The sequence below is a fragment of the Typopeltis vanoorti genome, chromosome 18, assembly GCF_054136105.1.
Source record: "Typopeltis vanoorti isolate ZY-2024b chromosome 18, IOZ_Tvanoo_1.0, whole genome shotgun sequence".
NCBI lineage: Eukaryota > Metazoa > Arthropoda > Arachnida > Uropygi > Thelyphonidae > Typopeltis > Typopeltis vanoorti.
In genome coordinates, this window is record NC_143566.1 from 5,262,850 (window position 1) to 5,287,591 (window position 24,742).

A 24,742-nucleotide genomic window follows, 5' to 3' on the forward strand; every position below is an offset into this window, starting at 1 on the left:
GCAGTGAGTTCAATGTTGCATATACTAGGTTGATAGCTTTTAGCAAAATGGCTACGCATTAGTTGAACAATCTCTTCTGCATCAGACACCCACATACCACCTGCATTCAGTAGAGTTATTCTTTCATTTACTTGTAGCATAGCAATAGAATTCTTTTGGATTGTCTTTAACTTGCAGAGCCAGTTTCTTTTCAGACTTAGCTTTCTGAACAACAGTTGTGACTTCTGGCCTGTTGCTTATAATTAACATACCATACTAACTGACAGCATCCTGATGCACAGGTTATTCCTTCCACATCATCTTTTTCTTATATATCTCTTGCTTACATAATTAGATTACACATCTATTTCACTTCTATGCTATTTATTCTTCAAACTCTCAGGACACATTCTGATATTGCATTGTTTAAGTATTTTTTAAATCACTTCCATGCACTGTCGATATCCTTCCCATCCAACATCTGATACTATGGGTGGGGCAGAACCCAGCATACTCCTCAGGTGGTCATAATTTCCCGCTTTTTAGTTTAGCATGTAACCTCTTCTGAATGTAACACTCATAAACTTAGCCATCACTATCACCAACTGGAGACAAAATAGGTACATCTTTAACTGAAATCTCCTCTGACACTATAATCATATCCAACACTCTTTGACCAGGAGTTCCTTCTTTCACATGATGGTTGAGAAAGTTGCCTCACAACAGCTCAATTAATTCAGTTTCATTCTTCTCATGTGATTTCACAGCTACTGAATCAATGTTCAGATAATTAAAGTCCCCCATTATTATTACTCTTCTCGCACCCATCATATTTATTTGGTGATGCATTTCTTTGTCACTAGCAACCAATCCATCAGATCTGTAACAACATCCCCATATGTATTTGATCTTGTGAGACTCCACTTCACATCAGATGGCTTCAGACTCACTGCCACATGAAAAATTGTTACTAGTATTGCAGTCATAGGTCTCAACTCTAACTGGATTCAAGTCATCAGATATCATTAGCAGCACACCTCATCCTCCTGTCCATTCTAAAAATATTATATCCTTTGCACTCAATACCAGTTAGTCTGTTTCTGATAGCCAGGTCTCACTAATACCTACTATATGAGGTCCCAATATATTAACCTATATATATATATATATATATATATATATATATATATATATATATATATATGCTCTTAGCATTCATGTGCAGACATAAATTGCTTGCATGCTTTTTTGTATCCTCTTGTCTGTGGGGCACAGTTTAACTTTCAGATTTGTTCTTATCTAGTTCCTTACTTATACAGACACCTTTACACGTGCTTGATAGATCTGAACTGGACGAACACAGAATCATTTTCTCTTCATAATCATTTTCACATTCATTACCATTCCCATCATTAACACAGTTATCTGACATTGTTGCCCTTACATCCAGATTCTCACAATTCCTCCCATCATAATTCAGTCCTGACTCTTTTAGGTCTCATATCAGTTAATAATTTTGCAAGACTTCTTATGGCAAATGCATTAAAATGTAGGCCATCCTTATATAAATCCATTTTTCTCTCAGACTCATGCCACGCATCAAGAAACTGACATCCATTCCTTCTACACAGTCTATGCATCAAGTCATTTGCCATCATAGTACTTCTTCATAATTCATTTCCATTGTATCTAGGTAATGTACTTAAGATTTTTACTTTTGCAATCTTCACTCTCTCTTCTTCTAACAATCTCTTTTCTTTTCTGTTTTTCAATTGTTTGCTCTATATTTTTAATTTTTTCTGCAAAAAAACTTGATGTTATAACCCACTCATCAATGACATGTTACAATCACCTTTACTTACATCATTTTGTAGTAATTATGCACTAACTTATCTGATTACGTGCTTTGTTGTTTTCCATTTTGTTGCTGAACTTCTTTTATCCTCCCTGTGTTCCTCTAAATGCCATTCCACTTTCTGTAATTCTCTCATCTATCTAGCGATCTAACATAATGGTGGGATGTGTGTACCGGAGTGGAATAGTGTAGTGCAGTGCCCTCTCACAGTGAGTCCTTTTTTTATCCTCCCTATGTTCCTCTAAATGCCATTCCACTTTCTGTAATTCCCTCATCTATCTAGCGATGTAATATATGATATATAATAATGGTGGGATGTGTGTACCGGAGTAGAATAGTGTAGTGCCCTCTCACAGTGAGTCCTTGGAGGTGTCACATAACTATAATAATGATGATTACAAGTATTAAGCTGATCATAAATAACCACCTTTCATTTTTTAAGATATTTAAATATTATTATTATTATTACCTGGGACCTCAAGGGAGTCAAGGAACCATCGAGGGAGGCTGTAAATTACCCAACCCAGCTATCATACCTTCCCTTAAATTCATTTACACTAGATGCACTCACTACCCCTAAGGGCAAATTATTCCACTCACTTGCTGCTCTCTGGGAGAAAAATCTAGCTCTTACCCCTTTCTTGACTGAGAACAACCTTAACTTCAAAGGATGCCCCCGTGTTCTCTCCTCGCCTTCCATATAATGAAAAATTTCATCATTTGAAATGCTATAACACCCATTCAAAAGTTTATAGACCTCTATCATATCACCCCCCTTTTTCTGTTAACCAGAGTCTGCGATCCACATACTTGCAATCTGTCCTCATAATCTAAATCCCATAATCCAGATATAATCTTTGTAACTCTTCTTTGCACCCTTTCCACAGCCTCTTTATCCTCTTGGAACCCAGGTGAGGTCTTATAAAGCCTTATAAGGAGGCAAAATTACTTCCTTATCCTTACATGTCAAGGTTTGCTTCAACCTAGCAATTATCCTCTGAGTTGTATTTGCAACTTTTGCTATGTGAACTTTAAATTCTTATCCAACAATTCACCAAGATCCCTTGCCTCTTCAGTTTCTTGTAGCATAACTGATTGCCCTACCTATCTTCCCATCATCAGCAAACAATTGCACATCTGATGATAGACCCTGCTTGATGTCATTAATGTATAGATTGAATAATAATGGCCCAAGGACTGAACCCTGAGGTACACCACTGGTTACCTTAAATCTGCCAGATTCACACCCACTGTATACCACTTTTTGATATCTGTCTATCAACCATCTCCTAATCTAAGTGAATAGATTATATTCCAATCCCATATTCTCCAGTTTATGCAACAGCCTGTCGTGTGATATCCTATCAAATGCCTTAGAAAAATCCAACATCATCATGTGTATCCATTCCCTTTATCCAACTCGGCCGTAACATTGTTATAAAATATGAGCAAATTGCTAAATTTGCTCATATTTTATAACAATTTCTCTAAAATCTTCTTCTCTAAAATCCAACTTCTCTAAAATCTTCACTAGCACACCTGAGATACTAATAGGTCAGTAGTTAGACACATCAGTTTTTTCACCACCCTTGTGCAATGGAACTATCATACATTATTTCCATTCCTGTGGTATCATTCATGAGCTGAAACTCAAGTTATACAAATGTGTGAAAGGCCTAGCCAATTCAGCTGAACATTCCTTTAGAAGACAGACATATTTCATCTGTCCCTATTGGCAAATTCTTATCCAGGTTATGCAAGAGCTCTTCAACTTCATTTTCATGAACCTCTAACTTTTCATCCACCGTAGCAGTAGCACTGTGCACCATGCTACATACACCTGGTTGATATATCTTAGCAAAGTGAACACTCATTAACTGAACAATCTCCTTAGCTTCTGACACTCGTGTACCATCGCATTCAATAAAGTTATTCTTTCACATTCATTATTTCTTTTACTTGTGGCATAACGATAAAATTCTTTTGGATTGATTTTAGCTTGCATGGCCAATTTCTTTTCATACTCCGTTTTAGCTTTTCTCACAATACTCATTACTTTGCTGGCCTGAGCTTTATATATATGTATTTCATAACTCCTCTCACACTTATTCTCATGATATTCTTTCCACATCATCTTCTTCTTGCGGATCTCTTGCTTAATAAGGCTGCACATCCATTTCACTCTCAACCTGTTTATTCTTCAAACACTAGGGGTACTTTGAGATACCGCCTCATTCAAGCACTTTTTCAAAGATTCCCATGCATTGCTGACATTTTTTCCATTCAGTAACTGATACCATGGGACCAACGATAGTATTCTTGTAAGTTGGTCATAATTTCCTGCTTTGTAGTTCAGCATGTAACCTGTTTTAATCAGAACTTCAATACAAGTAGATACTTCCCAAGAAAGAACCACATGATCACTTTCACCAATTAGTGGTGAAATAGCCATATTCTTGACAGAGATCCCTTCTGACGCTATGAGCAAATCCAACGCTCTTTGACTGCGAGTTCCTTCTTTCACATGCTGCTTGAGAAAGTTGTCTTGCAACAATTCAATAAATTCCTGTTTTTTCTTATCACATTTCTTATCTTTCTCTTCTACCCAATCAATCTTTGGAAAATTAAAGTCACCCATAATGATCATTTGCTTGGTACCCATAAGGCTAAATTAGTGGTGCATTTCTTCGTCCCCTACAACTGAGCCGCCCGGTCTGTAGCAACACCCCACCATATGTTTCATTCTGTTAACTTCCACTTCACACTAGATAGACTCAAACTCATCGCTACATGGGACATTCTTACCATCATTGTTCTTGTATTTCTACCCTAAGTGGACTTAAGTCATCTGATATCATTAGTAGCACTCCTCCTCTTCTCCTGTCAATCCTAAAAATAGTATATCTGTTACACTCGATCCCACTTACCATATCTGATTCTGATAGCCTGGGTTTCACTAATGCCAACAATCTTAGGCCACATTGTATTCAATAAAGCAACAAACTCAACCCCTTTGTTTCTACTGCTCCTGGCATTTGTGTATAGACATAACAAATTATGACCTAGCCTATTCTTATAATTAGATATGCAATCTATTTGGTCTTGTTCTAGAACTTTCTCTTTTCCCTCCCCAGACATACTCAAAAGTTCCGAACCCTAAGCATATTTTTCCACCCTTCGCCACTTATATAACGATATTCGAAGACATTCTTATTTTATCATATTTGCATACCATAGCTGAACTTTCACACACATTTTCCCCATTCCTCCCTTGATGATCTAGTTTCCCTGACTCTCTGCATTGGGTCTCTTAAGCCAGCAAAGGTTGGCCAATTGGTAGAGCCTCTGCTACTAATGGCTCCTCACGCAAAAAGTTAAGCAAGTTTGAGTGTGGTTAGTAGTTGGAAGGAGTTCAATCGTTCGATGCTGTTGGCACACTCTCCCTCGGTGAGTCTTTGGACTCCCTGGAGGTGTCAAATAATAATAATAATTAACATGATATCTTAACATGATTTTGTTTATGGAAAATATTGTTAGCTTAGATAACTCAAAATGAAATAAAATATATATAAAAATATTATTATGTTGATAAAATTATTTAAAACAATGTTGTTTTAAGGATACTTGCGACATAAGACTGAATGATATAATCACGTAATCACAAGAAAGATATTTATTTAACCAAATATTTCGGTCTGGAAATAGCAGACCATCGTCGGTAGTATTCTAGCTTGTATATTTTTTAAACTGTTCTTGTAATACCACCGACGATGGTCTGCTATTTCCAGACCGAAATATTTGGTTAAATAAATATCTTTCTTGTGATTACGTGATTATATCATCTATTTAAAACAATGTTTTACCATAAAAACAATATGGCAGCAGTGCTTATAGTTTTGCTGTCAGTAGTTGACTAGCGAAGCCATTAAGCTTAACCATGCCTCAGGGTTCATCATCGATAGAAATAATCTATCATTCAAAATTTATTATTATTATTATTAATCTATTATTAAAAATATCTACAGGTATTTTTCATACTGAGTGCAATGAAATAATCATCAAGTGGAAAGGACACTTCATCACACCACTAACAAACGTATCCAACCTCATTACTGAAGATTTTCTTTGCTGTTTGTGATACCTGGCTGTCATGATGCCATTTCACACAGTGGTAATTGAGAGAATGCAGAGTATGCTTGACTGTGATATGAAAAACAAACAATTGATCACAAGAGAAGAGAGATTTATACATATATATAGAGAGAGGCATTTAAAAATGGGAGCAGATGGAAGGATATAAAGAAGAGCTGGAAATAATTTCCTTTAAGAAATAAAAAAAAATATAAGGAAAGAATGGCTGTCTTTTGTGGATTCCTTACGTACAAGTTTCTATTGAGAAGTTTATATATCTTCACTGTTGTGATTTTAGGTTTTTTTTGACTGCAGATTAGATGAAATGCTATTTGTTGTTTGTGTGGAACTGAGTTGTCAAGTAAAAAACACTGGAATGTTCCATACATTATTTCCTGCTTCAGCACTGCATAGCTTAGTTTTATGAAATACACTGTTGATATTTTTGGTACTTGTTTTAAGTTTTAACTGAATACGATTGAAGTTAAGCATATGTTGGATACACAGGCATGAGTTGGAATTTTCTTGTGATCGAGAGTAAGAAAATCTGTTGGTGCTGTTTCCCCTTAATGAATATAAGGACTGATGAGAAAGTTGTGTTCTGATTTTTCTGATTAATATTCGCCAAGATTTTTGTAAATGTCTATTTGAGTCTAAAATATGTTCCCCCCCCCACCAATAAGTGCCCTGAACACTGATCTCCACAGTATTCTAGATCAGTGTTAGTATTCTACAGTATTCTAGAACACTCAGCTCAACAGTTGAGACCAAATTTCTCTTTTCAGACAGACTTTTACTTCAAAACTTTCTTGGCACGATCATATCATTTCTATAGCATCATCAGTTTCCAAAAAACTTGCCATCCTTTTCTGCCCAAGAAGATACTTCCCTGCTAAAGAGTTGTTTACTCTGTATAAGTCACAAATCTGACCAATATTGGAATATTATTTCATGTTTGGAGTGGTGCACTGAAGACTTCTTTACAAATTCTCGATACTGTTCAGAAAAGAGCAGTCAGGCTGATTAATGACACCTCTCACAGACTTTCTTCAGCCACTTTCTGCATCGTGCATCTTCTACAGATATTTCCAAGGCCATTGGCCTTGCTATAGCAATTAAGAGGGGTGAAAGGGTGGATGAGATGATTGTGATGGTAGGAACGAATGACTTGAGAGGCAATGTAAATTGGGCGGTGAAAGATATGAGATTCTTGCTTGAGGTGGTACAAAAGAAAACACAGAGAGGAAAGATAGTGTGAGTGTTGCCTAGGTACGATAGGGATGAGCTGAGCGGAAGAGCAGTAATATTGAATAACATAATAGCTAGAATGTGTCAGAAGAGAGGATTGGAATATATGGATGCTGAGGGCATTTGAGAACAGAAAGAAATTGTATGCAAGAGACTGCTTGCATTTAAATGAGGAAGGACGTAGACATCTGGAGAGAATGCTGTTCTAAATGAGTCAGTGTGTCAATGCAGGGAAACTAGAATACCCAGGATGGATGGTAGCAGGGGTGACCTCTTGTGGGAATCGGTACCTGGGAGAAGGGGTGGGGGATGACATTAGGTAACACTGAGCCCAGTGGAGTCTAGAGGGGATAATGCTAGGTATAGAAACAGTGGCATTTTTATGCTTAATACTAATGCCAGGAGTATCTGGAATAAAGGAGAGGAATTGGTGGTACTGATAGCATCAGCCTGGCCCAAGATTATTGGGATCACAGAGACGTGGTTGACAGAAGAGGATATAATAACAGGAATAGAAGTAGCAGGGTACAGTATTTTTCAGCAAGATGGGAATGGAAAGTGTGGTGGTGGAGTACTGCTTATGATAAGTGACGATTTATGTCCTCTAAGAGTAGAGGGCTTTGGAAGGCAGTGACACTAATGATTTTGAAAGCATATGGTGTGAGGTAGAGGTGGGCAAGACAGGATATTTAGTGGGGTATTGCTACAAACCAAGGAGCACAGTGGGTGGGCACCAGGAGATGTTTAGGCAGTTGAGCCTGGCAAGTGCAAGAAGAATGATTGTTATGGGAGATTTTAACTACAGCAGTATAAGCTGGGAAGAGGAAGATGCCATGTAGCAATAAGGGAATGGAATTTCTAAAATTCTTGAGGGACAAATGTCTTAGGCAACATGTAATAGAGGGAACAAGAGGTTCAAGAGTTTTGGATTTGGTCATAGCATCAGAAGAGTTGATAATAACTGAGATGACATCTCTCCCACCAGTTGGAGAGAGTGACCATGTGGTTTTGACTTGGAAGATGAATAGACATGCAGGAGTATCAAAGAGACAGGAACGTATGTAGAATTATAAGGCTGGTGATTATAACAGCCTTAGATATCAAGTTGGGGTGGTTTCATGGAGAGAGGAATTGGAAGGGTGGGATATCATTAGTGCTTGAGAAATTGTGAAGAAATATTTGTCAGCAGCAATAGTAAGCTGTATTCCGTAAGTGAAGAAGAGGACACAATTTGGTGTAAAGTGGACGACAAACAATATCAAACAGGAACTGCATGTGAAAAGGAGGCTATGGAAGAGATATAAGGAGACAGATGAAGAGTAGATGCATGAAAAATATAAGACACAGGCCAGGAGAGTGACTAGTATTTGTGAGGAAGGCAAAACTGAAATATGAGAAGAGATTGGCACAAAGATCCAAAGAAAATCCTAGGGAGTTTTTTGGCTATGTGGCCAGTAGGATGAGAAATGATTGTGGAAGAATGACTGATGCAGAGGACACAGTGGAATTGTTCAATGAACACTTTATTGTAGTATTTAATGCTGGAGGAGTAAATTTTAATACTAGAGGGATAGGGCAGATTTGAGGTTTAGAGGTACAGGAGGAGCGTATGTTCCAAATACAGTCATACCCCGAAGTTACGCGGTAGGTGAGACCAACAAAAAGCGTGTAAGTCGAATTCGCGTAACTCTGGGTATAATTTTGCATGTAATTTATATATACAAACATACAAAATATTAGTTAATTGGGACCAAAGGTTTACAAAAACACCTATTTTTTTAAGAAATATAATCATAATTGTAGTTTGTCGTACATAAAAAAAAAAAAGTTATTTCAATGTCTATGGTTTCATAAAATCTAATAGATTCGTCTGACGGCATAATGTCTTTTTCTTGTCACGCAAAATTTCTTCATAGCAAGACGATGATTTTTTATTCCTTGCCTTGTGGCTACAATTCGTTCCTCATTAGAATCTATGTTGTCGAAAATCTCTCAACCTTTCTTTTATGATTGTTCTTGCTGTGGATTCCTGTACAACTTCTTTGCTAACTCACAAATTTTCATTCCGCCTTCAAAATTCTTAATAATGTTGAGTTTTGTTTCCAAAGTCAATGTTTTTCTTTTCTTGTTAGCTGTAGAAGAATCGGACTTGCTTCTTTTATTGATTCTGTTCTTGATAAATATTTTATGTGATAAAATATTTATCAAGAACATAACATTAAACAATCGCAAGGTTTGCAGACTATAAAAATCGTGTGTGAATGGAGACCGCACAAAACACATCAGTGCTTGTTCACGGCATGTGCGACACTGGCAAATGTGGCTGGTGCTGGAAAGATACGACTAGTGGTGAGGCGTGAAGCGGGACGGGAATACGTACATATAAGAAACCACGTAACTCCAGATTCGCATATGTCAAGGTAGCGTAAGTCCGGGTATGACTGTACTGAGTACTCTGGATGTCAGTAGCAGACTGGAAATGTCTAATTATAGACCAGTTTGTGTGTCATCGGTAGTTGTCAAAGTCTTGGAGAAATTAGTGAGGGACTGTATACAGCATTGGGCAGATGAGGGTAATGTTATCTGTGAAAGTCAACATGGATTTGTTACGAGGCACTCTTGTTTTAATAATATGCTAGCCTTTTGTAATAATGTTACAAAAGCAGTAGATGAGGGAAAGGCATATACTGCCATTTTTTTTTGGATTTAGCGAAGGCATTCGACAGGGTGGCACATAAGCTGATATTTAAGTGGCAGCACATAGGTTTGGATGTTAGGTTGGTCAACTGGATTCAGGATTGGCTGTTCGATAGGTATCAGAGAGTTGTGTATGTGTATGGTGGGACAGTTTGAAGGAGGCAGAAGGTTACAAGTGGGGTCCCACAGGGCTCAGTACTGGGGCCTATATTGTTTAACCTTTATATCAATGACATTGTCAGTGGATTGTAGGGGGATATTCAGTTGCTTGCGGATGATGTGAAGCTGCGAAGGGTGACTAGTAATATTGCAGATGTGGTAGCCCTGCAAGAGGATTTGAATAAGCTAAACAGATGGGCAGTTGAATGGGGGATGTCAGTTTAATGCAGCAAAATATAAGGTCTTGAGGTTTGGGACACTCCATACTCTATTGGAGGAGTTGTACTGGAGGAAGTAGGGGAGACAAGAGATCTAGGGTTGATGATTTATAGAAACCTGAAATTAAGGGACATATTGCGAAGGTTGTGAAGGTAACACAGAGGATTGCTGCAATACTGAGAAGGAGGCTGCATTGCAGAGATAAAAGAGTTATCATTCCGTTGTATATGACCCTGATCAGACCACACTTAGACTATTGTTCTCAGATTTAGTTTCCAAGATTTGAAAGGGATAAATTAACTGTGGAAAGGGTACAGAGGGATAACAAAGTTGGTTTCAGCATTGTACAATGTTAGTTATGAGGATCGGCTGATGGAATGTGGGCTGCAGAGTTTGGTAGATAGAAGGAGAGGTGATATGATTGAGACTTTTAAACTGTTGAGAAATGGTTACGGGCTTGACACTGGGGAGTGCTTTCGCTTGGTTGAACTGCGGGAAGGAGTGATGACAAGGGGCCATCCCTGGAAGTTACAAAAGGAAACTGAGCAAGAGGGTGAGGAGTGGTTTCTTTGCATGGAGGGGTGGTTAAAACCTTTTCTGATAGAGTGGTGAGAGCGAGAACAGTCAATGAGTTTAAAGAGTGGTATGGTAGACTTTGTGTTTCATAGGAAGGAACTCTTGCGATGAGTCTTTTGACTCCATGGAGTCCTGAATAATAATAGTAATAATAATTGTTTTGTAAAACTTGCATGCATCCATTATGGCTCTCATTTCTGCCATCAATTTTCTGGAATAGATTCCCTCTTGAAGCTTATCCTAAGGACTACAATCTCCAACAGGTGAACACAAATATCAACAGATCACTGTATTCTTTGCTCTATCCACACGTGGCATTTGTATGCTATAGACTCTGTTTGCATTTCCTGTGTGGGTGAAAGATAAAAAAAATACATATCCAGTAGTATATTAAGTACTGTGTAGCTATAAAATAGCTTACTGAGGAGTGACAGTAAAATCTGTTGAAATCTACCTCAGAGGATGTAAGAAATATGTTTTACACCATTATCATAACAAGTTAGGACTTGCAAAATATGGTTTAGACAACCTTTTACAAAGGATTAGATTGAAGTAAACCAAAGTGCTATATACAACGTATTACAAATTGCAGAGATCATTTTTGTCAAAAAATTATGGCTGTTTTACCAAAAATTTTGGCGATTGTAATCTTAGGCACCATAATGACTTCTCTTAAGAATTAAAACTGAGAGGAAACCTCCACATAGCCTTTAAAGGAATGTGGAGAACCAAGAGCTTCTGACCTAATGTCTAATCCTCACCTTCTCGTGGTGCACCCTGTTAGGTATCTGCCTAGAAGCTGAATGAACGAAGATGGGCTGGCAATTTGGGATTTAGCCAACCAAATTGTATTCTTATTGGCTTAAACCAAGATATGAAATGATGGTACAACATGACAGAATTTCATGCCAGCAGGGGGGAGGGCATCGCCCAGTTAAACAAGCCCCCCCCCCCATTGTTTTTCCTAGTGAACCAGGGCGAACAGCAAAAAGTCAGCTACTGGAACAAATCCTAAAACACACCTCAATTCAACATTACCTGAGTTCAAGATCAGTACTATCAACTTAAGAAGCCTGAATGGCAAAGAAATGGAGCTAGCTGAGGAATTGGATAAGTACCAGATCGACATATACGGGTGACTGAAACAAAAAAGACAAAAACTGGTGAGATCTTTCTGCGCAATAACTACAAAATGATATATTCAGGCAATAACAATCAAGGAAAAGGAGTGGCCATAGTATTCAGCACTAAATAAGAGGCTAATCTTCTTGAATGGTAGGCAGTCTCAAGTAGAGTGATGTGGGCAAATATGAGAATGAGGAACTGGACAATGAGACTTATTTGTGCCTATGATCCCACAGAATGTTATTTTTGAGGCCTTAGAGAAAGTAACTGATACAATGAGATAGGAAATGATTGTCAGGCATACAAAAATATTTTGGGAAAATTTGGAGAAAAGAGCAAAGCTAATAATAATGGCAAATACCTGTTGGATTTCTACTCAGGACATGGATTGGTTATTACTAACACCATGTTCCAACATACAAATGTGCACAAATTCACATGGAGAGAAGAGGCAAGGAATGAGAAAAGTCTCATTGACTATGTTATTGTTGGTAGTGATGATTTCTCCCTGGTGCAGGACACCAGAGTGTACAGAGGATTTGAAATTGGAAGTGATCACTATTTAGTCTTGAGCAGGATAAAATTGAATTTCATATTGAAAAGAAGAACATGTAAGAAAGTTTTGAGCAGCTCTCAGATGTGAACTGTAGGCTAAAATCTTCTTCTTCTTCTTTTCTCTTCCATCATCTATGTGGATGATGATGAGGCCGAATGAACTCTTTCCACTTCCGTCTGTCTCAGGAGAGTCTGAACAATTCTGTCCAGTTTGGTGTCGCTTGTTGTGATTTGGTTTTCAGGTCATCTTTTATTTTGTTTATTCATTTAATTCTGGGCCGTCCTTTGGATCTTTTACCTTCCTACAAACATTATTCAAGAAAAAATGAAAGAGTTTGAGAACAGGAACCAAACCTTGGAGATTCACTAGAAAGTCCTAAAGAAAACACCGACTGATTCTGCCAGAGAGACATGTGGTGCGGTTGTCTGCAAGGATAGAAAAATCAGAACTCCATGTGTGAACAGTGTAGGAAAATAAAGTATATCGAAAGTTCCTAGTGAATAAGTCAGCTTGTGCTCTTAGAGAATACAGAAACAAATGTTAGAAAGCTAAACACTGTGTAAAACTAGCTAAACAAAAGTCATGGGAAGACTTTGGTAAGAACACAGAAAATAAATATCAAGAAGTGGCAAGATATTCTGGAGGTTATTACAGAAGCTCAGAAATGTAGGAAAGAGTGCTGTAAAAGAAATTAGAGAAGATAAAGGTGACATGAAAACTGGAGAAAAAGATATCCTTGAAGTATGGAGTAATTACTATGAAAAATTGCTGAATGAAACACAGTGGTAAAAACACTCAACAGGCATGCAGTCAAGAGTATGTATCCATACTTGAAGTAGAAGAAGCCATCAAAGGCCTGAAATGTGGAAAGGCAGAAGGAGTAGATGAGTAAATATCATCTACTCAGAAGTATGGAGGTATAAAAGTCTTACACTGCACTGTAGTTCAGAAGGCCTGGACAGAGGGATGAATTCCAGATGATTGGAGTAGAGCTCTCATTGTACCTATATATAAAAAGGGGAATTACAGAGCTATTTCTCTAGAAAGTGCTCCTGGTAAGATTTATGCAAGTATACTTGGGAAACGGTTGAGAAGGATTGTGCTGTGTTGTGGAAGAAAAGCTTGGTGAAGAACAAGCTGGATTCAGACCAAACAGAGGCTGTCAGGAATCAGATTTTCACTTTATGACAGATAGTTAAGAAATCATGGGAATATAATAAAGATCTGTATTTAAGTTTTGTAGATTTGGAAAAGGCATATGACAAGGTGCCAAGAGAGAAGCTATTCAAAACGCTACAGTTATATGGTGTCAATTATATCAAGCAATACTTAGTCTTTATTTGAGTTGTAAGTCAGCAGTTAAAATTGAAGGAAGATGGTTTAATGTTAAATCTGGTGTCAGACAAGGATGTACATTATTCCCTCTGTTATTCATTATCTATATGGATCACATTATGAAAGAAAGTGGTATTAAACCTGATCAAAACCTATCAAAATTGGAGATGTTAATCTTAGCTCTTTGGTTTATGCAGATAATGTTATTCTTCTAAATAAATCTGCTTGAAGTCTGGAAGATTCCCTGACTAAATTGAATAACTGTTGTAATATGGTATGATTTGGTCTGCAATAACAAGACAATGAAAATAGGTAGAAGCATTGAAAATATCAACTGCATTTTAAATGGAGAACCAATAGAACAAGTAAAGCATTTCAGCTACTTATTCACGATTTTTAGTGAAAATGGTAAATTAAATATGGAAATAGAGAACAGAATAAACAAAGTTGGTATGGTAGGATCTGAGAGCTGGGTTAAAAATAAAACATGACCAAAGACTAGAGACCACAGATATGAGAGTCCTGAGAAAAATTAAGGTTGGCATCAATGGCAATATCATATTAAAAATGAAGATATTAGGAAATAATTTAACATTATTAGCATTTAGATACGTGTTAACCAAGCTAATCTCAGGTGGTATGGTCACCTAAATAGAATGGGAGAGGAAAGATTAGCAAAGCAAGTGTTCTCTGCCAGGTTGAGAGGAAAAAGACCTAGAGGAAGACCAAGATATAGATGGATTGATAGAATAAAAAGTGCCTTAGAAGATAGAAATATAAGATCTGATAATGTTGGAGTCTTGACAGGTAAGAGATTGATTTGGAGTAAACTTGTACATAGGAAGTTAGTAATAATGTAAATTTTTCATGCTGTACTATCATATTTTGTACATCCCTTGAGGGTACATGGCAGAAATTTGATGGTGATGATGATAGTGCTCTAAAGATGCTGGATATAAAATCAGCAAAATATTTGTATTTATATAAATATATTGTTCCATTAGTGTTGTGAATTAAGCTGCAAAACTGCACACAAAAAAATACTTTAGAATATTTGCTATGAGGAAGAATTGAGAAAATGTTATTTTGCAAAAGTGTCTTAGTGGTAGCCAGAAAAGAAGCGAGATGATGGATACCCCATTGTGGAGTTTGATATTATTAATATGTAACAGTTATTCTTAGAGTTAGAAGGTGGGGAGAAACAGGGATATAAATTTTTTGCATAAACAATGGCAGGTGATTGGAATGAATTGTAAGTGGGTTGAATAGTGTAGATCAGTAATTTTCAACTAGTGTGCTACAAAAGGTTCACAGGTGTGGTGCAAGATATTTTGTTATAAAGGAAATAAAATTGATATAAAAAGTTTTTTTTTGCATTTTACGTACAAAGTATATGAGGAGTCATAATGTTTATATTGCGTTGAATGGAATTTGAATGAAATTGTTAAGAATGAATAAAACTTATGATTATATTGGTATAATATAAATTTATTATACCTGTTATTATAGATATGCATCGTTTTATGTATTTATGGGTTCCTGCAGTTGTGTGACAATTATAGCATACTCTGTAGCATCAGCACTGTATAAAGACAAGACAGGTTTAATCAGTGAACAACTGAAATCTTTGTGCATTTTTCTCGCTGACACAGTTGAATAGTTTCAATTCTGTAAGGTCTGTTTTGTTGTGTTTCAACAATGTTGAATTTTAGTGAAAATTGAGTGCTGCACTTTTAAAACATTATGAGACCAGTAATTTCAAGTGATACCTCTATTTTCTTTTAACTGGTAAGAGTTAATTCATTAATTTTTTTAAAAAAATATTTTTATAAGGATCCATTCAACATGGATAAATTTCTAATTAAAAAAAATGAAAATTAGATGACAATGAAGTAGTAAGTGATTAGACAATGATTTTAGATGTGCTAACATCACTTACTACTTGTGATGTTAGCACATCTAAAATCATTGTCTGAAAGTACAATGGAGATGATTTGCTTGGAAAAGATAATCCACCATGTCCCATGTGTTTTGTACGTGGTGAAAAACTGGCAAATCAAGGAATGAAAAGATATCTGCAGTCAAAATCTTCCACTTGTGTGAAAAACTAGTGGAATATTTTGAGACTTGTGCTCGATAAAACTCACCAGGCAAAAAAAAAAAAAAAAAAAAAAAAAAAAAAAAAAGACTAAATTTGTTATAATATTGGGAAAAGTGTAAGAAGCAAGTTACACTGTCACTGTTGTCTTTCTTTGAAACAGTTGATATATATTTTTAATACTTGAGTAGTGTTCCGTAGAATTTTAGTACTTAGTTTTAGTGTGCCATATGATTAAAAAAAAAAAAAAAGGTTGAAAACCTCTGATGTAGATGAAATTAAGATTTATTATGTGATTCTGGTTGAGTGAGACCTTCCTTGATCAGTTTAACTCTATGAGGTTGTGTCATAGAGCACCAGTTGTCCACTAATTGTGATGGCCACCATATTACATAATAAAATATTCAGCTGCTGTCATCTTAGTCATTAATCCTGTAACCTTTTATACTTCTTTTAAGTGTATAACTGTTTAATCTCTTATTTTCATTTTCAGATCCTGCTGGCATTCAATACAGACACAGCTGCTAAAACAACTGATAAGTGGGAACCAATTCATTGTGCTTGTAAATGGGATAGTGTAGAGGCTATTTCTATATTAATACAAAATGGTGTCAATATAAATTCAGTTTCTAAGGGTGGAGTAACTCCTCTTCATTTAGCAGCATCCAATGCTTCTGGACGACATGCCTTAGAACTTCTTCTATGGCAGCCATATATTGATGCCACTATCAGAAATGAAGCTGGGGACACAGCCTATGATGTTGCATGTCGAAGTGGACCCTTTAGTAACTTATTTGAATTGCTGGATGAGTCCATTAATGTTTATTAGTATACTACTTTGTTCTCTTGACAGGTTTGTACATAAGTGTTGGGGAAGGATGACTAGATTGGACTAATTTAACACTGACTCTGGAGCTGTGGTTTCATGTTCCATGAACTGTAATAATGCTAAACACAAATAATAAAATTGCAGAAAAATACTGCTCTAGTCTGGCTCACAGCAAACAGTACAAATCAAATCAAAAAAGTTATTTCAAGCATAAAAAGCAATGAAATGTATAATATAAGTAAATAATAAATTAAAAAAAGTAAAATCACAAAAAAAAAATATATATATATATATATTTAATATACGGAGGCTGTTCAATAAGTTATAAGACTATATTTATACAGAAAACAGTTACCTTTAATCGTCATCATTTATATGGTCTTTTTCGAAGTAACTACTGTGAGACGCGATGCATTTGTCCCAACGTTGCGTCCACTTCTTAAACACATGTGAAAGTCCGTTTTTTGAGAGTTCTTTCTAAAACCGCCTCCGCAGCTTTTACACATGCTTTGTTGCTTTCGAAATGGCGGCCTCTTAGTAGTTTCTTCAGCTGTGGAAACAGCCAGAAATTGCATGGTGCGAGATCAGGACTGTATGGAGGGTGTGGTAGGATATCTATGTTGTTCTTCTGCAAAACGTCCACTACACAACCAGCAACATGTGGCCTTGCATTATCGTGGTGCAATAAGAAGCCATTCTTCAGCAATGGACGCTTCCTTTTGATGTGCTATACCATTGTCCATAAAACATCCGCATAGTATGAGCCATTTACAGTGTTCCCGGGTTCTACAGCATGTTGGTAAACAATGCCTTCATAGTCAAAAAACATTATGGTCATAACTTTACCAGCCGATTTTACAGTTTTTGCTTTCTTGGGGGTAGGCAAAGACGGATGCTTCCATTCATTGCTTTGTTGTTTCATTGTAGGGTTATAGTGATACAACCAAGCTTCATCTGCTGTAATGATGCGTTTTAAGAAGTTGTCACCTTCTTGTTCCAGTCTTTCTTTCCATTCTGTACATACATCCGCTCGATGCTGCATTTGCTCCGGTGTCAAGAGTTTGGGAATCCATCGGGTGCAAACACGTTTCAGTTCCAAATGTTCAGCCATGATTGAGTGAACACTTCCCACAGAAATATTCAGGACAACATGCAGCTGGCGTACTGTAATTCTGCGATCCTCCTTGATGATAATCGCTGCTGTGTTGATCATTGTCTCTGTGATGGACGTTGAAGGTCTTCCCTCACGTTCAAGATCTTCCACATTTTGTCTTCCTTCCTTAAAAGTTTTATGCCAGCAAAAAACACTTGTCCTCAACATTGCTTCATCGTGGAAAGTTTCGCATATCATGTTAAAAGTGTCCGATGCCGATTTTTGCAAATGCACACAAAATTTAATCGCATAACGCTGTTCCAAGGATGCTTCCATTTCGACAACTGGTCGCGGCTCGTAGGCGTGCCGAAACAAGCTTGCGTTTAGTCACGTGATACTCTGGCACATCAGCCCGTATACGCCATCTATCAACCTCTTTTGTTAATACAGACAGCAACATTTCTTTATTCCACAGAAATTAATATTGTGATGAGTGGTTTCGCGACAGTAAAATTAGTCTTATTACTTATTGAACAGCCCTCGTATATAAGGGGAAAAAAAAATCCTTAGCCTTTCCTCAGTATGAATGTACCATAGGTTTACAAATAAACCTTTTGTGGGTTGGAACGACATAAGGAAAGGCGGCTACTCACAATATTGTCCATCTTGTACAATTTCTAAAAATCCATCCTAAATACCCCAACATAGAAACAACAAGCAACACTCTTTCCATTTACTCTTACATTAACAAAAAATACCGCTGAATAATTCCTGGTTCATTTTCTAGTGGTGAACTGCTAGTGAAGATAACTAGAGGTAGCATGTGCAAAGTAATTAATAAACATCAGGTGTTTACTCTGTTCTCTATGTTATTATTAAATAAGGGCTGACTTCCCATTTCTTACCAGACAACTCTGATAGTTATCCATTAGGCCTGTAGTAAGGATGATAACCTAGCTATACAGCTGTCTTATTTACATTTGTCATTGGGTTGTCGATTATCTTAGTTAACTGCTTTATTGTAGCCAGTCCCCACTTTGCTCTGCTTTTGAGGAATCAACTGTATCCCTCTTACACTTGCCAAGAAATTGTGTTATTTATTTCTTTATCCAAGTGAAAGCAAACAAATTTTGCAAGTGAAGTATCTTCATAACTAGGTTACTTGTATATAGTAACTAATTACTTCACATTAATTGCCTAAATATCCCAAAATGCAAAGCGCACATTTTGATAGTGGAAAGGGCACTTACAGTTGGATAAAGGATTAAATAAGAGTCTAATTTCTTGGCAAATATAATTTAGGGATTATATTCATAAATACAGCTGACATCAAAGAGAAGAGATACCAAGGTTTGAGTAATGCAGAAGTCATATATTTCCCATATACAAGTGGTGAAAAGGTGTAATCACCCTCAGTTATAAATTAAACTTGCCAAGAACTTATATTCTTGTTTAATCCATTATTCAAGCATACAAAGTTTGCAAAAACACAAACAAACAAAGTTTGCATGTGAAGTGTATTCACGACTAGGCCTCTTGTATACAGTGGCTAATGATTTCACATAAATTGCCTTAACATTCCATAATGATATGTGAAACTTAGAAACTGTGAAATTTCTAAAAAGGATAACAGCTTTTTTAATTCCTATAATACTAGCTCAAATAACAAGGTGAGTCGTGTTCCAATCCCATACATTTCTGACATCTCAGAACCCATTTCCAGAATTCTTAAGAAATAGTTTAGTGGCTACTTTTCTTTCTATCAAAATGGTTTCCATCTTCCAAAAAAAAAAAAAAAAAAAAAAAAAAAAAAATCTATAGCTCTCCTTGGTGTGTATCAAGTTCCTTGCAACTGTCATCGTTCTTACTTTGGACAAACTGGATGCTCTGGTGTTCTTGTATTCTCTTTTCTACAATTGTCTACTAGCAACAGTAAATCTGAAAAATCTGGCTTTGCATAGCACAATAGGTACAGACCACAATATCTCTGAAACATGCTTACTACTTCGATGTCAGTATAAATTCAAACACTTGTTTAAAGAAAGTGCTGAGACATTACTTCACCGTCTGAACTAAATTGGAATGACTGCTTTCTATCTAAGATATGGTAAAGTCTTATTTTAATCATACGTCAATATATTTAAAAAAAGACTTTAATGAACAATATTGCAATTATTTCCTTAGTTACACCATTGTGTTGTTTTGTGTGCATAACATCATGCGGCTCTTACTTTTTCAAATTAATCCACTGTTCTCGTTCCATTTTGTAATTAGCTATTGCACCATTGATAATGGCCTGTAATATTCAGGCTGAAATATATGGCCTTAAATAATTAGTATTTGTGTTAAAGAAACCTCTCGTGGCACAATTATCTCTTAAACCATAATGCAAAGTGCACTTTGCATTATGACTTCTGTCCTTTGCATAATACAAAGTGCACATATCCTGTTGGATAGAGAATTAAACAAGAACATCATTTCTTGGTTAGTTTAATTTATAACTAATTGGGTTAAAAAAAACAAAAAACTTTCTAATCGATCTCTAAATCCAGCGTATTTTAATAGTATGGTGACATCTTTTCACTACTTATATATTGGAAAATATATGACTTCTGCATTACTTCAACCTTGGTATCTTTTCTGGATCTAGCTCCCACTGATAAGACCTTAATAAAAGTCAAAACTGTTCAGATTAGTTGCCTTTCTCATAATGCATAGCACTATACACATCCGTGTGTAGAGGCTTAAGTGCTGTGAGGACATCATGTTGGAGGCTTAATGGATTTTTTACAACACTCAAAAAGAATTAAAATAGACTTTAATACTTCCTATATTTCGTCCTAGTCACTAGGACATCTACGGGGATTACAAAAAAATTAATGTAACATATGCACAAATAACAAACAATACTAAGCCCAACCACGTGGGTGACACTAAAGTCCTATCTAGGTAGAGCGCCCTCTAAGGGCAGTCATAGGTGGCCTGGAATGTAAGGTGGGAACTCTGGTGATGAGTGTTTCCCAAATCTTCGGAAGCTTAATGCACCCATATTTATTGAGATTTGGTTGGTTTTTGAGAGCTGCTGCTGCTTCTAAAAAAAGTCTCTCTTTCTTGAATTTGCTGTGGTGGAGCATGGTGGTTTCCTTCCATGATACTCTGTGGGTGGTGTCCAAAACATGGTCAGCCAAGCCTGAATGGCCATAGTTGTGTTTGAAGATGTAAGACTTGTGTTCCTCTAGACGGATGGATGCTGATCTGCCTGTCTGTCCAAAGTACGCCAGCTTACAGGAACAGGGTACTTTGTAAACTCCAGGCAGAGAGAGAGGAGGGAGCTGATCTTTCGTAGAACGGATAAGGGTAGCCAGTTTGCGGTGGGGCTTATATGCTATGTGTAGATTGTATTGTTTTAGTATCTTGGCTATTTTTTCAGATGTGCCACGGATGTAGGGTATGGTGATGTCATTTTTAAATTCTTGTTGATGAGAAGGAAGGGGAATGGGGGAGGAGTTGATTATTTTTTTGATACTGTGATCGCTGTAGCCATTGGAAAGGAAAGTGCTGTGTATGTGGTTAAGCTCATTAGTGAGGGCGGTTCCACTGGAACAAAGATTGTGGGCTCTCTTGGTAAGAGTTTTAATAATGCCATATTGTTGAGAGGGGTGGTGGTGGGAGAGTTTGTGAATGTATCTGCCTGTGTGTGTGGGTTTTCTGTATACGGTGAAGGTAAGTGTATCATTAGGCAGGCGTGTGACTAAGGTGTCTAGGAAGGGTAAACAATTGTTCTTTTCCTTTTCCATAGTGAACTGGATTCTTGGATGTAGACTATTGAGATGACTGAGGAAGGAGTCTAACGTGTCTGGGCCATGAGGCCAAATAGAGAACACATCATCTACATATCTTAGCCAGATAGAAGGTTTGAGTGGGGCTGAGTCTATGGCTCATTTTTCGAAATCTTCCATATAGAAATTGGCAAGGGGGGGTGAGAGGGGGGGACCCATGGCAGTTCCCTCTATCTGCTTGTAGATTTTGTTGTTCCACGAGAAATATCCAGAGTTAATGGCAAAGGAAAAGAGATCTAAGATGTCAGAGGGAAATACCTTTTCTAAGAGAGATAAGGTGTCAATTAAGGGAATGTTGGTAAACAAAGAGGAGATATCAAAGCTTACCAATATGTCTGTCTTCTTCAAGGTTAAATTTTCTGTGAGGGCTTTAAAGTGGGTCGAGTTTTTTATATAGGAAGGGGACCTTCCGGTGAGGGGGATCAGAGAGTTGGCCAGCTGTTTAGATAGTCTATAGCAAGGTGCATTGGTAGCATCTACTATAGGCCTGAGTGGGGAATTGGGTTTGTGGATTTTTGGTAAACCGTATATTCGGGGGGGACGGGAGCGGAAAGGTTTAAGTTTTTTCGTGACATCTGGGGGCCAGGAAGATACTTTTTTGAGTAAAATTTTAAGTTTCTTAACTTGTGTTTTTGTGGGGTCGTGTTCTAGCGGGATGTAGGTAGCGCGATCGCGGAGGATAATGTTCATTTTACGCTTATATTCACTGGTATTAAGAACGACTGTGGCATTACCCTTATCCGCTCTGGTGATGACGATACTTTTTTCTTTACGTAGTTTCAGGAGAGCCGTGCGTTGGGCATATGATAAATTACTTTTTGGCAGAGAAGAATGCGCGAGGATGTTGGCTATGTCGAGTCTGATGTTGTTAGCTATCTCCGACGGTAAGCGACCGATTCCACGTTCGATGTTCACCATTACGTCAAGCACCGGCACTTCCTTCGGAGCGACGGCAAAATTATGGCCGAGGCCGAGTAGATGCTACCAATGCACCTTGCTATAGACTATCTAAACAGCTGGCCAACTCTCTGATCCCCCTCACCGGAAGGTCCCCTTCCTATATAAAAAACTCGACCCACTTTAAAGCCCTCACAGAAAATTTAACCTTGAAGAAGACAGACATATTGGTAAGCTTTGATATCTCCTCTTTGTTTACCAACATTCCCTTAATTGACACCTTATCTCTCTTAGGAAAGGTTTTTCCCTCTGACATCTTAGATCTCTTTTCCTTTGCCATTAACTCTGGATATTTCTCGTGGAACAACAAAATCTACAAGCAGATAGAGGGAACTGCCATGGGTTCCCCCCTCTCACCCCCCTTGCCAATTTCTATATGGAAGATTTCGAAAAACGAGCCATAGACTCAGCCCCACTCAAACCTTCTATCTGGCTAAGATATGTAGATGATGTGTTCTCTATTTGGCCTCATGGCCCAGACACGTTAGACTCCTTCCTCAGTCATCTCAATAGTCTACATCCAAGAATCCAGTTCACTATGGAAAAGGAAAAGAAGAATTGTTTACCCTTCCTAGACACCTTAGTCACACGCCTGCCTAATGATACACTTACCTTCACCGTATACAGAAAACCCACACACACAGGCAGATACATTCACAAACTCTCCCACCACCACCCCTCTCAACAATATGGCATTATTAAAACTCTTACCAAGAGAGCCCACAATCTTTGTTCCAGTGGAACCGCCCTCACTAATGAGCTTAACCACATACACAGCACTTTCCTTTCCAATGGCTACAGCGATCACAGTATCAAAAAAATAATCAACTCCTCCCCCATTCCCCTTCCTTCTCGTCAACAAGATTTTAAAAATGCCATCACCATACCCTACATCCGTGGCACATCTGAAAAAATAGCCAAGATACTAAAACAATACAATCTACACACAGCATATAAGCCCCACTGCAAACTGGCTACCCTTATCCGTTCTACGAAAGATCAGCTCCCTCCTCTCTCTCTGCCTGGAGTTTACAAAGTACCCTGTTCCTGTAAGCTGGCGTACTTTGGACAGACAGGCAGATCAGCATCCATCCGTCTAGAGGAACACAAGTCTTACATCTTCAAACACAACTATGGCCATTCAGGCTTGGCTGACCATGTTTTGGACACCACCCACAGAGTATCATGGAAGAAAACCACCATGCTCCACCACAGCAAATTCAAGAAAGAGAGACTTTTTTTAGAAGCAGCAGCAGCTCTCAAAAACCAACCAAATCTCAATAAATATGGGTGCATTAAGCTTCCGAAGATTTGGGAAACACTCATCACCAGAGTTCCCACCTTACATTCCAGGCCACCTACGACTGCCCTTAGAGGGCGCTCTACCTAGATAGGACTTTAGTGTCACCCACGTGGTTGGGCTTAGTATTGTTTGTTATTTGTGCATATGTTACATTAATTTTTTGTAATTCCCGTAGATGTCCTAGTGACTAGGACGAAATATAGGAAGTATTAAAGTCTATTTTAATTCTTTTTGAGTGTTGTAAAAAATCCATTAAGCCTCCAACATGATATACACATCCGGAAGGATGTATGCTTTGCATTGTGGGATTCTATGGCAATTTATGTGAAGTCATTAGCTCCCTATATACAAATGGCCTAGTCGTGAAGATATTTCACATGAAAACTCTGTTTGCTTACACTTGGATGAAACCGTAGTATAAGTTCTTGGCACATTTTTATAATTAAGTGAAAACTTTTCTACAATCTTCTTAATGATAAGTGAAACAGTGGCTTCTTAGAAAGGACCACACAACAGCTTGTTTAATTCCTATAATACTAGCTCAAATAACAAGGTAAGTCCTTTCTGAGTCCATTAGACTTGTGTAGAGCATCTCATGATTGTTATTCATATACACATGATAAGTTTTGATGAACGTAGTTGCAAAATTAAGCTATTTTAAGTTCCTCAAATTTTGAAAGAGATTACAATATAATGTTTTAATCTCTTTTTGTTCCCCAGATTCTTAATAACTTATTCACTAG

General features: G+C 37.4%; 1 protein-coding gene across 4 annotated transcripts in view; it reads left to right on the plus strand.

Moving 5' to 3' along the window:
- LOC150096465 (ankyrin repeat domain-containing protein 49-like) overlaps positions 1-16,958 on the plus strand; it is a 192,390-nt gene extending 175,432 nt beyond the window's left edge. For all 4 annotated transcript variants that reach the window (XM_090408370.1, XM_090408372.1, XM_090408371.1 and 1 more), the window contains exon 4: positions 16,472-16,958. In XM_090408370.1, the coding sequence (XP_090264496.1) occupies positions 16,472-16,807 (336 nt within the window). In that variant the 3' untranslated portion in view covers positions 16,808-16,958. The remainder of the gene's footprint in view (positions 1-16,471) is intronic.
- The last annotated feature ends 7,784 nt before the right edge of the window (positions 16,959-24,742 follow it).